The 15,456-nt window shown below is 48.0% G+C and overlaps 1 protein-coding gene across 1 annotated transcript in view; it reads left to right on the top strand.

The window, feature by feature from the left end:
• The first annotated feature begins 4,895 nt into the window (after window positions 1-4,895).
• The window catches only part of SYCP2 (synaptonemal complex protein 2), a 100,700-nt gene continuing 90,139 nt past the window's right edge, over window positions 4,896-15,456 (top strand). Inside the window, exons 1-4 of the mRNA XM_066585853.1 lie at window positions 4,896-5,797; window positions 7,913-8,019; window positions 8,194-8,230; window positions 14,478-14,548. Coding sequence (XP_066441950.1) covers window positions 5,537-5,797; window positions 7,913-8,019; window positions 8,194-8,230; window positions 14,478-14,548 — 476 coding nt within the window. The 5' untranslated portion in view covers window positions 4,896-5,536. The remainder of the gene's footprint in view (window positions 5,798-7,912; window positions 8,020-8,193; window positions 8,231-14,477; window positions 14,549-15,456) is intronic.

Raw genomic sequence — 15,456 nt, forward strand, 5'->3', positions numbered from 1 at the left:
GCTTCTCGGCGTTAAGTTTGTTCCTAAATATTTAATGTGGTCCCTTGCCCATGTGAAAGAGAAGAAGTCCTTGAGTTCCTCCACTAGGGATTGTGTGAGTGAAACGTTGAGCGCAGCTGACTTATGGTAATTGATTTTGAAATTGGATAAAGCTGAATAATGTTTGAACTCGGCCATAAGGTTTGGTAGAGTAATTCGTGGGTCTGAGATAAAGAAAAGAAGATCGTCTGCATAGGCCGCTATCTTGTGCTCGGTGTCGCCTGCTGTGATCCCGTGTATATTTGGGTTGGTGCGGATTTTGGTCAGCAATGGCTCGAGGCATAGGATGAAAATCAGTGGAGATAGAGGGCACCCCTGCCTCGTACCGTTCGTAATGGGGAATGGTTCTGAGAGCAGACCATTTACTCTTACTGATGCTGTTGGGTGAGAGTATAGGCTCATGATCCATTGCAGCATGTTTGGTCCCATCCCCATATGCGTCAAAGTTGCAAACAGGAAATCCCACTCTACCCTGTCAAAAGCCTTATCTGCGTCTGTGGACAGTAGGCATGTTGGCAGGGGATGGTTGCGCGCTGCTTGGATAAGGTTAATGGCTTTAGTTGTATTATCCCTTGCCTCTCTCATAGGGACGAAGCCCACTTGGTCTGTGTGGATTATGGCTTGTAGGTAGGGGGAGATCCTGTCTGCAAGTATTTTGGCGAATAGTTTCAGGTCCGCGTTTAGCAGGGATATCGGGCGGTAGCTTTGGCACTGTGAGGGATCTTTGCCCTCTTTAGGGATGACCGAGATGTTAGCAGTTAGGGTGTCTCTGGGGATTTTGCTCCCGTTGGTTATGGAGTTAAATGCCTGGATAAAATGGGGGGCCAACGTTTCCGCGTATTTCTTATAGTACGTTAAAGTAATCCCGTCGGGTCCCGGGGCTTTTCCGGGCCGCGAGGCTGCGAGCGCTTCTGTCAGCTCGCTTAGCGAGATAGGTGCTTCCATCCTGTCTATTGCCTCCTGCGGGAGTTTACAAAGGTTCGCCTGCTGTAGGTATTCTCGAATTGAGGCTCTCTTTTGCTCTCTCGCCTGGGTAGGCTGAGGGGGGGCTAAGTTGTACAGAGAGTGGTAGTATTCCCGAAAGGCATCGGCTATTTGTCGCGGTGAGTGTTGTACGAGGCCTTTGGAGTTATTGATGTGCGGAACGTATGTGCTGGCTCTAGTGGACCGCAGCGCTCGTGCCAGTGTACGACTGGGTTTATCTCCAAACTCATAGAAGTGCCGCCTGCATTTCGCTATGCCTGCTTTGGCCCTCCCCAGACAGTAAGAACGGACCTTTTCCCTCAGTTGGAACAGTTCTGCCCCGCAAGCGCTGTCGTGGGTAGATTTATGGGTAATCTCTAATTCCTGGACCCGGTCCAGTAGCTTTTTAAGGTGCGCGGACCTTTCCTTTTTAATGCGGGAGCCTATATTAACGCACTGACCACGAATTACGCATTTGTGCGCCTCCCAGATCGTTAGCGGGTCTACGTCCGGCGTTGTGTTGAGAGTGAAATAGTCTGTAATCGTTTTATGGATTTCATCTGAGATTATTGGGTCTTGGAGGAAGGACTCATTGAGTCGCCAATGCCACATCCTGTTATGAAGGGATGGTAATTTTACTGTTAGTGTGATCATGGCGTGGTCTGAAAAGGTAATGTTGTCTATTGTTGCTGATACTAGGGACGATAATGTGGAATGTTGGAGGAGGAAGTAGTCTATTCTGGAATACGTGCTGTGTGGGTGTGAGAAGAATGTGTAATCTTTGGTCGTGGGATGTAGTATTCTCCATGGATCTACCAATTGGTGACTGTGTAGTGTACGCTTGATCCTACGGTGTACGGAAACGGAGTGGCTGTCAGATCCTTTAGATGTGTCTATCCGTGGGTCCAGGGGGACATTGAAGTCTCCTCCTAGCACCAGGGTGCCCTCTCTGAATTCGTCCAAGTCCTCCAGGAGCCTCTCGAGAAAGGCCACCTGGTCGGAGTTGGGGGAATAAACCGCAGCAAATGTGAATGGTGTGCTGGCGAGCTTACCTTTGATGAACAGGTACCTGCCTCCCGGATCGTAGCGAGTCTCCCCGTGCTCCCATGGAACGGAGTTGGCCAGGAGGATTGAGACCCCTTTGGACTTGGACTCCGCATTCGTACTGTGGTATGCCTTTGGGAATCTGGTGTCCGCGAACTTCGGGCAGGCGTTCGTACGGAAGTGGGTTTCCAGCACGAAGGCCACCTGCGCCCTCTTCTTCCGGAGTAGATGGAGGATGGAGGACCTCTTCTCTGGTACGTTTAAGCCCTGCGCATTAATTGAAATTATCAAAAGGTTATTCGGATCCGATGACATGGCACCCCTGATCTTTGGGGCTGTTACTAGAAGATTCGCTCCGGGGTGGGAGGGAGGACGTGGTGTGCAGAGGGAATAGGTGGGGGAGGATGTGGTAGGGGGGCGGGGGTCAGTTGGGGGGACACACGACACAATAGGGAAAACACACTGACTAGAAGGTTAACCTCTAACCAGCCTAGTGTTTGGCCGCTACAACTTAATCAGGGAGCCTGGTGCCCTCGAAACCGTGAGGCCGAACCAGGTCCCCTGATACCCTGCTGGGGAAAAGCGTGGAAGTACACCGAATCCGCAAGGCCGCCTCTGGGCTCTCAAGTCTATTACCCAAATCTGTGTAGGTTCCTTTCTTTTACGCTCTCGCCTGGGAGCTCCAGGCCGCCGCCAATGAGGGATCTGCTGTGCGGGGGAACAATTGCGGGGACTGCTGTTGTTATTGTCCACTTTTTGTATGTCCGTCTTTGCTTGTGGATATTTTCTGTCGAACTATCAACGGGGGAAACGAATGGAAACATAGTCAGTGAGTCCCATGTTCTGTATATATGGTGTGTAACTCAAATTCCAGGGCTGGGGTGTTGGTTTCTTCATCTTGGGAAACTCTTTTGCTCAGGGGATTGTGGGGGCAAAGTCCATCGGTTCGGTCCAATCCGGTATTGGCACCGCTGGGACCTCCAGGAACCTAAACGCTCCTTCTAGGTCTGACGGGGATCTGACCGTGAAGATGCGCCCTCTTTTTCGTAGGATCAGATGGAAAGGGTGACCCCATTTATATGTGGCATCTGCTCTGCGCGCTGCCTCGAGCAGGGGGCGGATCAGTCTCCTGCTGTTGAGAGTCAGCCTAGAGACGTCGGGCAAGATGGTGATCTCCGCTCCCTTGAATTTGACAGGGCCTCTTTCCCACGCCAGCCTTTGGATTTCTTCTTTCTGCCTATAGAAGTGCACCCGGCATATTACATCTCTCGGCATATTGTTGTTCCGTGTTCTGCCCCCTAGCGTCCTGTGGACCCTGTCCAACTCTATTATTCGGTCCTCCGGCCGCTGCATTAATTTATTGAAGATGGCCGTTACACAGTCATGCAGCGCATCTGGGGGTACGTCTTCTGGTAGGCCTCGCAGTTTTAAGTTGTTGCGGCGCCCCCTGTTCTCGATGTCATCGAAATGAAAGGTCAGGTCTCTAATCTGTCTTTGCTGTCTTTCTATTGTTAGAGAAAGTTGTTGAAAGTCCGTAGTCGAGACCTCTGGGTTTTCTTCAAGGGCCGCCACCCGCTCTGTGAGTGCCTGTACTGTGTGACTGACTGTCGCAATGGCTTTGTCATGTTTTTCTTCAATGCGTTGCAGTTGCATCTCAAGGTCTGTCTTGGTGGGTAGCGCGCGAATCATGACCCACAGGGCTTGCAGTGTTTGAGAATCATCTGCAGGCGGTGTTATTAGGTTGTCGGGGGTCGTCGTTGCAGGTGGCTGTGTGAGGTACGGGCCGGGTGGTGACTGGCTAGTGCGGGGGGGTCGGGGGCCCTCTTCTCCTGTAGTGTGGGCTGCCTTTTCTTTTGTGGGTCGTGTGAAGACGTCTGCCTCAGCGCCTCTGAAGTGGGGCTGTCCCTTACTGCCATGCCCCAGGTTGGATGTAGCTTCCTCTCCCTTTCTCCCTGTGCGGTGTATTTGGCTAACTTGGTCCTCCTGTGGTGTCCCCGGGTCTGCTGCCCCCTTCCCCTTACTGACCTTCATAGTTGTCCCTCCTGGGAGTATCGTTGCTGCATCTGCTGCATGCCGGGGTCCCTTCACCTCGTGGTGTCTCGGCGCCATGTTGCTTAGGGGAGGGGGGGGGGATCTTCTCCCGTCCACCGCTTCTGCATGTGGAGCCTCTGCTCCCCGGTCTTGCTGCGGGGTGTGCTCTGCTTCCCTGTGCAAGGGTGTACAGGTGTCTGCCCCGTTCTCCATCCCCTCTTCTGCCACGTCCGGCGCCTCAGCCTCGCTGGCGGGCTTTCTGTGGGGACCCGGCGCCATGCTGGTGGGATTTGACAGCTCCCCCGCGGCGCCCAGCATCGGGGAGCCCTTCTCCTCTCTCCACGGCTTCAGCTTCCCCTGGTTGCCTGGCGACGGCGTCCTCCTCGTGTCTGCCGCTGTTGCAGGTAAGGACACTTCTTCCCTGCGGGGCTGCGGGGCAGGCACCACGTGTGCGCCGGCGGGATTTCGCTGCGTCCCGGCGCTTGTTCCGTTAAGGAACCTACTGATGGGTGATCCGCGGGACTGCGGCTGGCTCACCCTTCTCTTCCCCATCCTGGTCATCCTTCTTGGGACTCGGTGGCTGGATTATTTCCCCGGTTTTGGAGGCTAGCGGCGGCGGAGCTCCGGAGCCTGCGACCTCACGCTTCCATGGCTAGCCACGCCCCTCTAGTAACATTTTTTTTTTTTTTAAATATTACAAAAAAAAAAATTAACTTATTATTTCAGTCCACAAAGCTGATTTGAACTTGTGATTGTCTGATTAATTTTACAGTATAATAAAATACTTCAGTATTGCAGTGTATAGTACATTTTAAGCCTTCACAAAGGCAAAATATACTGGTAGGTAAAATCCCCTAAAATATAATCAAAATATTTTATTATTCAAAAAGACAAAGACAACATAAAATAATACTTAAAATAATGGGGAAATAGTGGTAGCTATAGGCCTGGTTGTTGTTCCCCCAGAGGACGCCCTAAGGTAGATTAGATTTTAATAGGCTTTTGGTGGTGCTGACTTATTAATCTCTACATAGACTTTTGGAAGTTAGCCATCCAGGCCTATGCCTTTAGACACAACGATTATCACTCAAGATTCGCTCAAAGGCAATCTTTTGAGCAATAATTGTTGTGTGCATTTACGCGCTCTGAGAATAGTTTACGCCAAAAATTGTGCTAAAATCTTGGTGCAATTTAGGCTACGCCCCTTTTCTGGACAAGTTGGGAAAAGTGTTTGAAAGTGTCTAAAAAGTTGATAAATGTGGAGAAAGTATGTAATACAGCTTTCTGGTGTAATTTGTGTCAGAAAACTGTCATATTTTGAGTAGTAAATAAGCCCCTTTGTGCTTTACTTTCTCTGCTTCCAGGAAAAACAGATCTTGTAGATAAACGAGAAACTTTGTCTGAAGTTGAGAGTAAAGCTGTACAAAGCCCAACGGCAAAAGTTATCAGTAATCAGAAGATGAAGGCACAGACATTGTATCCAGGCAAAAGCACCAGGCAAGAAAACCACACAAGGACCGAGGTCAAGGAAAGAAATACGGGGCAGCCAACAAGTAATAACCGTTTCTCAAACACAGAGAAATCTTTTTGCAAAAGTCTCCAAAAGTCAGAAACTCATCTCCATCCTGAGACAGAAAAAATCAAGGATGAAATCACAGATACAGCAAAGCTCAAGCACCCCGAATATGCAACAAAGAGGAAAGACCTAGAGGAGAATGCGGTAAGGTTCAGGGCTTTTTATGTGCTTGACAATTAGATTATATTCACATACAGAATTGTTGCAGAAATGTCTTTTGAATGTCCAATTCATCAGAACGAAGCCTTTAGGAATTCTTCTTCTTGCTGTAAAAACTGCCCCATTCAGATAGATGGAAGAGATTTTCAATTGGAAATAGGAATGAAGTAAGCTCACAAGAGCTTACAATGTATGAGGAGATAGAGGTGAGGGTCCCGCTCACAAAAGCTTACAATCTATGAAGAGATAGAGGTCAGGGTCCTGCTCACAAGAGCTTACAATGTTTGAGAAAATAGGGGTGAGGGTCCTGCTCACAAGAGCTTATAATCTATGAGGAAATAGGGGTGAGGGTCCTGCTCACAAGAACTTACAATCTGAGGAGATAGAGGGGACGGTCCTGCTCACAAGAGCTTACAATCTATGAGAAAATAGAGGTGACGGTCCTGCTCACAAGAGCTTACAATGTATGAGGAGATAGAGGTAAGGGTCCTGCTCACAAAAGCTTACAATCTGTGAGGAAATAGGGGTGAGGGTCCTGCTCACAAGAACTTACAATCTATGTGGAGATAGAGGTGAGGGTCCTGCTCACGAGCTTACAATCTATGAGGAAATAGGGGTGAGGGTCCTGCTCACAAGAGCTTACAATGTATGAGGAGATAGAGGTAAGGGTCCTGCTCACAAAAGCTTACAATCTATGAGGAAATAGGGGTGAGGGTCCTGCTCACAAGAACTTACAATCTATGTGGAGATAGAGGTGAGGGTCCTTCTCACAAAAGCTTACAATCTATGAGGAAATAGGGGTGAGGGTCTTGCTCACAAGAACTTACAATCTATGTGGGAATAGAGGTGAGGGTCCTGCTCACAAGAGCTTACAATCTATGAGGAGATAGAGGTGACGGTCCTGCCCAGAAGTGCTTATAGTTGATGAGGAAATAGTGGTAACAAGAGCTTACAATCTGTTAGAACATATGGATGACAGCAGTGGTTGTTCTATACAATGGTCAGCCTTCTTTTATATAAATAGCAGCTTTATGTTTACTACCCTATCTGCATACGTACAGATATGAGGTGGGTCATGAAGAATCTCTACAGCAGGGGTTCGTTAGTTCAGCACCAAGTAGCTGGAATTTTAAGGCTCCAGATGAGGAAACCCAGGTACCTATTAAACCATATTCTGGTGCCAAAGCCAGACTCCTACTGCACACTGATGAAGGGCAAATACCCTGAAAGAGCCATCTGTGCATGGAGTCTGTCTTTGCTTTTAATTCCCAGTCATTGTTACAAGGCTTGTATAAGAAGTCTAACTTTGGCTTGAAGGAATGCTGCCTTCCAATAGGTGGCACTGTGAAGGTATTATTCCATCTCCCTTATTTGCATATTACCCAGAGGAGCATATATGGCCTTTTGAGTCTCCCCACTCACTGTCTAGGTGCTCTCCCTAAGGAGAAATGATAGCGTTTGTGACCCTCGTCCCATGCCTCTCACTAGCAAAGCCAGATTCTTACTGTACACTCACAAAGAGCAAATACCCTGTAACAGCTGTCTATACATGGAGTCTGGCTTTGCATTTAAATCTCAGTCATTGTTACAAGGCTTATATAAAGAGTCTAACTTTGGCTTGAAGGAATGCTTCCTTCCAATAGGTGGCACTGTGGAGGCATCATTCCATCTGCCTTATTAAGATGTTACCACTTTATTTACTCTTGAAATCTCAATTGAGGCTGCTAAAATACGGTACTTCTACCATGTATACCCTTTCTTAATAATTAGAGTTGAGTACAAAATGGCGGCATTCAAGGTGACCATCATTTTGGTGACATTGCCTAAAAGATTTTCCCCTTCCCCTGCAGCCTATATGCAAAATTGTATCACCGTCTGCCAAACCATTTTTATTCTTTATGTGCGTTTCCATGCTCATGAGACACCATGTACACAACCGCTGTCCTCCTAGCAGCCACCCCAAACAGGATCTGCTCCTTGTCCATGTGACCTGTATATAGGACATCACTAATCCAGGAGCGGACAGTGATGTAATAGGCCATGTGACATAGTGCGGAAATGAACAGTAGCTTTGATATCAATGCAGAATGTGTTTTACAGAATGAAAAAGCCAGAGATAAAGATGCAGCCAAGACATTAGTGAGTAAAACAGAAAAGAAGTACTCAAAGGAAGCCGTGAAAAGGAAACCAGAGGACGCATCCTTCAGGTGACTGCCTTTTTCTCATTATTTCTTTAATTAGCTTTTTTGTGTGTACGTATTGCCAAAAATAGTTCTGCAACTTAGTCTTTCTGCATGTATTGCCGCAGCTTTACAAAAAGTAGCCTTTTTCTAACAAGAGTCTTTTTTTTTTTTTCAAACATATTTTATATTGTGTTTCAGGCAAAATCTAAAAAAGACTATCAAGCAAACCAACAAGGTAATGTTATTGCTTTCTATTCTCTCTTTAGTCAGTGTATTAAGGCTGGTTCACATGGGCCGATGAGTGCTCAAAGATTGCTCAAACTACAGTTTGAGTGACAGCGTTGAGTGATCATTTTGCATAAACTATTAAGTAGCTACTCAGCTACTGAAGTACCAATTAAGTGTGCGAATGAAGCCTTAACTGAAAGCAGTTAATAGCCCTTGTCCATAGCCAGCAATGGGAGTGGGCGGGACAGAGCAGAGCTTAGCTCTGCCCCCTCCCATTGCAAATGCAGGAGTGATGAGAGAGGCGAGAGGCGGTGAGTGGGAGGGAAGGGTGGATTGCTTAGATGGAAGTGTATGTCGGCCGGGCGTTAAAACGCCGTCCGATATACGCTCGTGGGAATAAGCCCTTAGCATGGGTTCACACAGGGCGGATTTGCCACGGCATTTTGCTGCGGCAAATGTGCCTACAGCCGCTAATCCTGCGATTAACCAGCCACGTGGACGAGATTTGTCAAAAATCTTGTCCACACGGGGTGGCGAATCCATCGCCGCAGCGCAGATTCCCAGGACGCAGCATGTTCATTTTTTTTTTTTTTCCTCTGCTGTGGCCACACTCTCCTCTATGGGAGAGCCGGCCACAACAGAAAAGCATGCAGCGAAAATCTTGTGGTTTTTCACTGCAGCAAAACCGCAAGATTTCAGCCGCGAATACGACCCATGTGACCCCAGCCTTAAAGGGATACCAACTCTAATGCGTAAAGAAATAGCAGAGCACAGCGGTAGAGGTAGCCAATCCTAAAGCTAGTGCACATGTGCTTCTGAGATCCCAGCCATTAGCTCTAGATGAAAGAAGTGCACAAGCAGCGCCCCCCCCCCCCCCCCCCCCCCCCGCTATTTCTTTCCATAGAAGAGGTGGTCTGTTTCCTCAGCAATGAGCAGTAAGCAACCGGAGGGCAGAGGAATCAATATCTGCAATATCTGGAGAACGGAGAATTTGGAAATAAATATCTTATGAGTGAGTGTATTTTTTGCGATTTTGAACACATTGAAATAGGTTTCCTGTAATAGCAATACCCATTGAAAGAAGCTGTCTCATTAGGGGAAATCGGCTAATAGCCTTGAGTAACATTCCCCAGCAAGAAGCTGATTTTGCCACAGGAAGGCACAGCCAACCAGGCGTTTCCCCTGCAGTGGCATCTAATGTCACATGGTGGGCATTTAGATAAATTTCAGTCCTTGTAATGCAAACTCATAAAGAGCAGCTCTCCGTTTTGGCTAATATAGTTGGGTCTCTAGTGGTCCCCTCCCTCCAGTAATGTCCCATATGTCCTAATGAGACCTATCCACAGGGGTTGTCATCATATATTTATAATTAGTACTGATCTATTATAGCTATCATTACTTGGAAATAAACGAATCATAGTGTTAATTGGCCAGTATTATAGGAGTTAATGCAGTTCACTGGATCCAGATTCTGTCCTGTAGATTACAGAGATGTTTGAGGGCCTATTTAGCTCTTTGACAAACTTCCCCCCTGCTGACCTTATTACATTACACACTGTGCAGGCGAACGCTGGCTGCTCTCCAGAGTAACAGGGTAACTATGGAGCTCAGCAGAAAACACTCAGAGATCACTCCAGCCGCTGAAGATTCTTTAACGGCTCACTCACACGGGCATGTCACTCATGTATTACGTGTGTATTTTTCCCATGCGTAGTATGCAATACTAAAAGCTCATTGATTTGTATATGGGCCACTCATACATGCATTTTTTCCTGCATGTATGTTCTATTTTGGTGCATATTACGCACCTATGCAGACAATGGGAATTTAACCTATGCAGCAAATATGCATGTACATGATTAAAAAGTATGTGCGTAATACGCAGGACACATACACCCGTGTGAGTGAGCCCTTAGTCAGTGACTAGTCTCTGAGGTTTTGGGGTCAAGCCTCAAATTGACTTTAAAATTCACTTTGCTGGGAAGAGCTAATAAGAGTGACAGCTATGTCACTGCTGTGCAGTTGATGAAGAACCGCACACTGTGTTCTGTCCAGGGAAAGCTGAATACAGCTGATAACATTGTATAGCTGTCAGCCCTGCCCACAGATGAAAGCGAAAGTAATCAGGGAACAGTGGGTGGTCTGTTCCCTGAATACAGCTCCCAGCAGCTCACATGCTGCTACTTGTTACTAATAGGCATTAGTGCCAAGTAGTAGTTTATGCAAAATGATTGCTCAAAAGCCATCTTTTGAGCGATCATCTTTGCAGTGTAAATGCATGCTTACACTTAAAGGGGTTGTCCCGCGGCAGCAAGTGGGTCTATACACTTCTGTATGGCCATAATAATGCACTTTGTAATATACATTGTGCATTAATTATGAGCCATACAGAAGTTATAAAAAGTTTTATACTTACCTGCTCCGTTGCTGGCATCCTCGTCTCCATGGTGCCGACTAATTTTCGCCCTCCGATGGCCAAATTAGCCGCGCTTGCGCAGTCCGGGTCTTCTCCTCTTCTCTATGGGGCTCCGTGTAGCTCCGCCCCGTCACGTGCCGATTCCAGCCAATCAGGAGGCTGGAATCGGCAATGGACCGCACAGAAGCCCTGCGGTCCACGGAGACAGAGGATCCCGGCGGCCATCTTCAGCAGGTAAGTATGAAGACGCCGGACCGCCGGGATTCAGGTAAGCGCTGTGCGGGTTGTTTTTTTAACCCCTGCATCGGGGTTGTCTCGCGCCGAACGGGGGGGGGGGGGGGGGGGGGTTAAAAAAAAAAAAAAAAAAACCCGTTTCGGCGCGGGACAACCCCTTTAACACTCCTGCAATTTAACCCTTTCCAGTCCAATTTATATCCTGGTTTTCTAAGGGGGCTTACTCTTTTTCTGTCGTTATACAACAGTGCTATCTGCTGGCTAAAGCCAGTACTGCATGAGGTGACACATTGGATAGGCTCCGTCAGCAGAGAGGCTGGCAATATACAGTAAGAGAACCCCGGCGGATGTCTTCCAACATTGAAGCTGTACAGCCTTATATCATAATGTCTTTAGACGTCAGACAGTGGATTGGAAAGGGTTAAAGGGAACCTGTCAGCAGGTTCAGGTAGCCCAAACAGCCCAAGCATGAACCCAGGGCAGGAATGCACATAACAGCACCAGCATGTGTGTCTTATTGATTCTGACTTGGTTTTTAATTGGCAATCTTTTTTTTAAAGACCTGTATAAAGGGTCGGACATTTATCTACAGAATACTGCCATCCAATAGGTGGCGCTGCAGAGTTATTGTTCCATCTTATAATAATAATCTTTATTTGTATAGCGCCAACATATTCTGCAGCGCTTCTTCATTGTCTTATTCTGAAACGTTGCAGCGTTTGAATATCCTTTGAAGCTTGGACTTATGGGGGCCGTGCTGTGCCCACCTTTTCCTGTCTGAGAGAGAGAGAGTTCACTCTAGATGATGCAATTTGTATATAGGGAGAGAACTATCACTAGTCAATCTAGACAAGATGAGGATGGCATGGCACCACCCCCATGACTCCAAGCTCTGTTCGGAGTGGATCTTCAAAGTATGTTTATTCTGAAAAGCTACAGTGTTTCAGAATAAGACAGACATAGTCCCGATATACATATCTGCCCCGGGTTAATCCTGCATTTGGATCAGGCAGCATGAGCTTGGTGACGGGATCCCTTTAATAATTTTTTCCTTATCTAAAACAACCATGAACCTCCTGTACGTGTCGTGCAACCTTCGTAAAGTGTACCTGCACGTTCATATGGCTATTCAGAGTAAGCTACCATGTATGTACATGAGGTATAAAACTATATCTGGCCATTCTATGACTTGTATCCTGTATTTACACAGCGGCCGCTCGCTACTGAGTGACCACTGTTTACACGGAGCGATGAGCTGATCGTCCATCGTTTATGCAGCATAAAGGATCAGCGATGAGCGCATTGTTCAGTTTAAACAGCGGCCGTTCAGTAGTGAACGGCCGCTCGGCCGCTGAGTTATCCCAGTGGAGAGGGGCGGGGGAGCCAGAGGAGAGAAATCTCATGCACTTCACCGCCCCCCTGCTGGCCGCTCTGTAAGAGAGCCAGCTCTGTTAGCTCCCGTGCAGGAGCACGGGAGCGAGGAAACACAGGGTCGAGTGTCAGGCATCATTTGCCCGACATTCGTCTCATGTAAATAGACCTATAGGCTACTTTTACATAGAGCGAGAAATTATTCACACGAGCAAACAGTGCCTGAGTTCGCTCGTGCAGCCAATTTACACATGCAGATATATCATTTAACTCTCGCTCTTTCGGTCATTCACATTGACTGTACTAGAGCTGTTTATATGCAATATTTGCCAACAATGTTTTTTATACATGCATAAAATAAATGATAAGCGAACAACTTATTGGTCGTTGTTCAATTGTTGGCCATGTTTATACTGAGTGATTATCGTTCAAATTCGCATTATCCAACCATTTGTCTTGAACGATCATTCCGTGTAGGAGGGCCCTTATGCTGGTCCGTAGAAGTGCGGGTGCCTGAATCCCCTCCGTCCGTAAAAGTGCGGGTGCCTGAATCCCCTCCGTCCGTAGGGGTGCGGGCGCCTGAATCACCTCCGTCCGTAGGGGTGCGGGCGCATGAATCCTCTCTGTCTGTAGGGGTGCGGGCGCCTGAATCACCTCCATCCACAGGGGTGCAGGCGCCTGGACCCCCTCCGTAGGCCAGCAGACGACTGAACTCCCTCCGTCCGTAGGCAAGCTGATGCCTGAACCCCCTCCGTCCGTAGGCGGACTAACAGCTGCATCCCTTCCGTCCATAGGGGTGGGGGACCATGTTTACACTGAATGATTATCGTTCAAAATCTCACAATCCAACCATTTTTTTTTATCGATAATAATTCCATGTAGGAGGGTCCTTATGCTGGTCTGTAGGGAAGCAGGCGCCTGAATCCCCTCCGTCCGTAGGGGTGCGGGCTCCTGAATCCCCTCCATCCGTAGGGGTGCGGGCTCCTGAATCCCCTCCGTCCGTAGGGGTGCGGGCTCCTGAATCCCCTCCGTCCGTAGGGGTGCGGGCTCCTGAATCCCCTCCGTCCGTAGGGGTGCGGGCTCCTGAATCCCCTCCGTCCGTAGGGGTGCGGGCGCCTGAATCCCCTCCGTCCGTAGGGGTGCGGGCGCCTGAATCCCCTCCGTCCGTAGGGGTGCGGGCGCCTGAATCCCCTCCGTCCGTAGGGGTGCGGGCGCCTGAATCCCCTCCGTCCGTAGGGGTGCGGGCGCCTGAATCCCCTCCGTCCGTAGGGGTGCGGGCGCCTGAATCCCCTCCGTCCGGAGGGGTGCGGGCGCCTGAATCCCCTCCGTCCGGAGGGGTGCGGGCGCCTGAATCCCCTCCGTCCGGAGGGGTGCGGGCGCCTGAATCCCCTCCGTCCGGAGGGGTGCGGGCGCCTGAATCCCCTCCGTCCGGAGGGGTGCGGGCGCCTGAATCCCCTCCGTCCGGAGGGGTGCGGGCGCCTGAATCCCTTCCGTCCGGAGGGGTGCGGGCGCCTGAATCCCTTCTGTCCGAAGGGGCGCGGGCGCCTAAATCCCCTCCGGTATTTGTTGAAGGAAAGCACTACCATTACTGTGTTTGTCTCATTATATGGTTCTCATGTGTTGGTGATAAATATATGTTTACGTTGCTCCTTTAAGAACAGTTGCGTCATGTTGTGACGTGTTGGTAACGTTTGTGTACACTATGTGAGTAAGCCCTGCACCAACGTAACACTAGGCCTGCAATGCCAAACCTGGCCACTGCTGTAAGAATGGAGCTGTCTGTTTCCTGCAGAAATCAGCTCAATTACATGAACACACCAGCCCAGAGGACAGCAGATCAGTGGAAATCCCAGGCAATGGGCCTTCGCCAAGGATAAACTATCAGTAGTTTACAGCTGGACTATCCCTTTAACACAGGTTGTTTCAAAGTGCAGAGACCCTTTAAAGGCAGACTCTACATCCAGGCAGAGTGGAGGAGTGGCTGTGCAAATACAAGTCCTTTCATGTCTGTGGGAATTCTGGAAATGACGGATCAAGCTTTGTCGCATCTGTGATTAAACTGATCTTGCAGGCGTCAGTCACATAATGTTGGCAATAGTAGTAATAGTAATTAGTCATTTTTAAAAGTGGGGCAGACATTTCTGCCAAGAGAGTTGAACAGTTATAACAGATTTATAACTAGCAAAATTAGGTTAATCTAAAGATTTAATATCCGGATTATCTTATCATATAGGAGAAAAATCAGAATAAAACTACGAAGAAAGGAAAGAAACTGCTAAATATGGACAAAGTAGGGAAGAGCCGGTAAGTGTTATTTCATCACTGCAGCTGGTATGGAAATATTCTCATATATAGGTGTAGCAATAAAGTTCCTCCAGTTAGATCTTTTATAAAATGTGTGAGGGCCCTTTAACACGGCCCAATGATCTTTCAGATTGTCGTGGGAATGCGAGCGATATCATTCAGTGTAAATGCTTGCAGCGACTGAATGATAATTTGTTCACTTACCTTCATTGTTCAGTTTCTGCACGCATAAAAACTGAATGATCGGCCCGCACAAACAGGCAATCGTTTATCTATGAATGACTGCCTGTTTACAGTGAATGTTTATAGCTGTCCGCTCCCAATCTCCGGCCCGCTCTGCCTCCATTCACTGAGTGATCGAGAGTCCCGTGTGCAAGGACCTTTAGGCCTTGTTCACACGAGCGTGGTTTTAGAGCAGAATAGGCGCATGAAAAGATTGTGGCTAACTGCTCGAAAAATAGCATGAACGGGTGATTTCCAGCTATTAAGTCTCGAGCTTCATTAGCAGTTAAATCGCCCTTTCTCATGATAGGGAGCTGCGTGTTGCACGTTAACCCTGCTCCCATATAAGTCTATGGAAACTCCTGCGCAGCTCACACCAAAGATAGGTCAGGTCCTATCTTTTCTCGCAGTACGGACCTTAGATACAGACCTTGTAGTCATGCACGTCTTATCTTAGTTAGGTGCGGGTTTTTTGTTTGTCTAAAATTCCTTCATCTGAACGTTTCTATATGAAACCATTAGTTCTAATAGACAGGATTTTTCACGCCCCTTTTCTGTGCTATAACATACTACTTAATATATAATAGTACAGGAAGACCGTTTCTTATTTTTATGGAGTGTTACTGTTGATCGCTGATCAGATTTAAGCCTGGAATTTCAATATAGCAGGATAATAATGCTAACTC

This window comes from Eleutherodactylus coqui, chromosome 13 (genome assembly GCF_035609145.1).
Source record: "Eleutherodactylus coqui strain aEleCoq1 chromosome 13, aEleCoq1.hap1, whole genome shotgun sequence".
Taxonomy (NCBI): domain Eukaryota; kingdom Metazoa; phylum Chordata; class Amphibia; order Anura; family Eleutherodactylidae; genus Eleutherodactylus; species Eleutherodactylus coqui.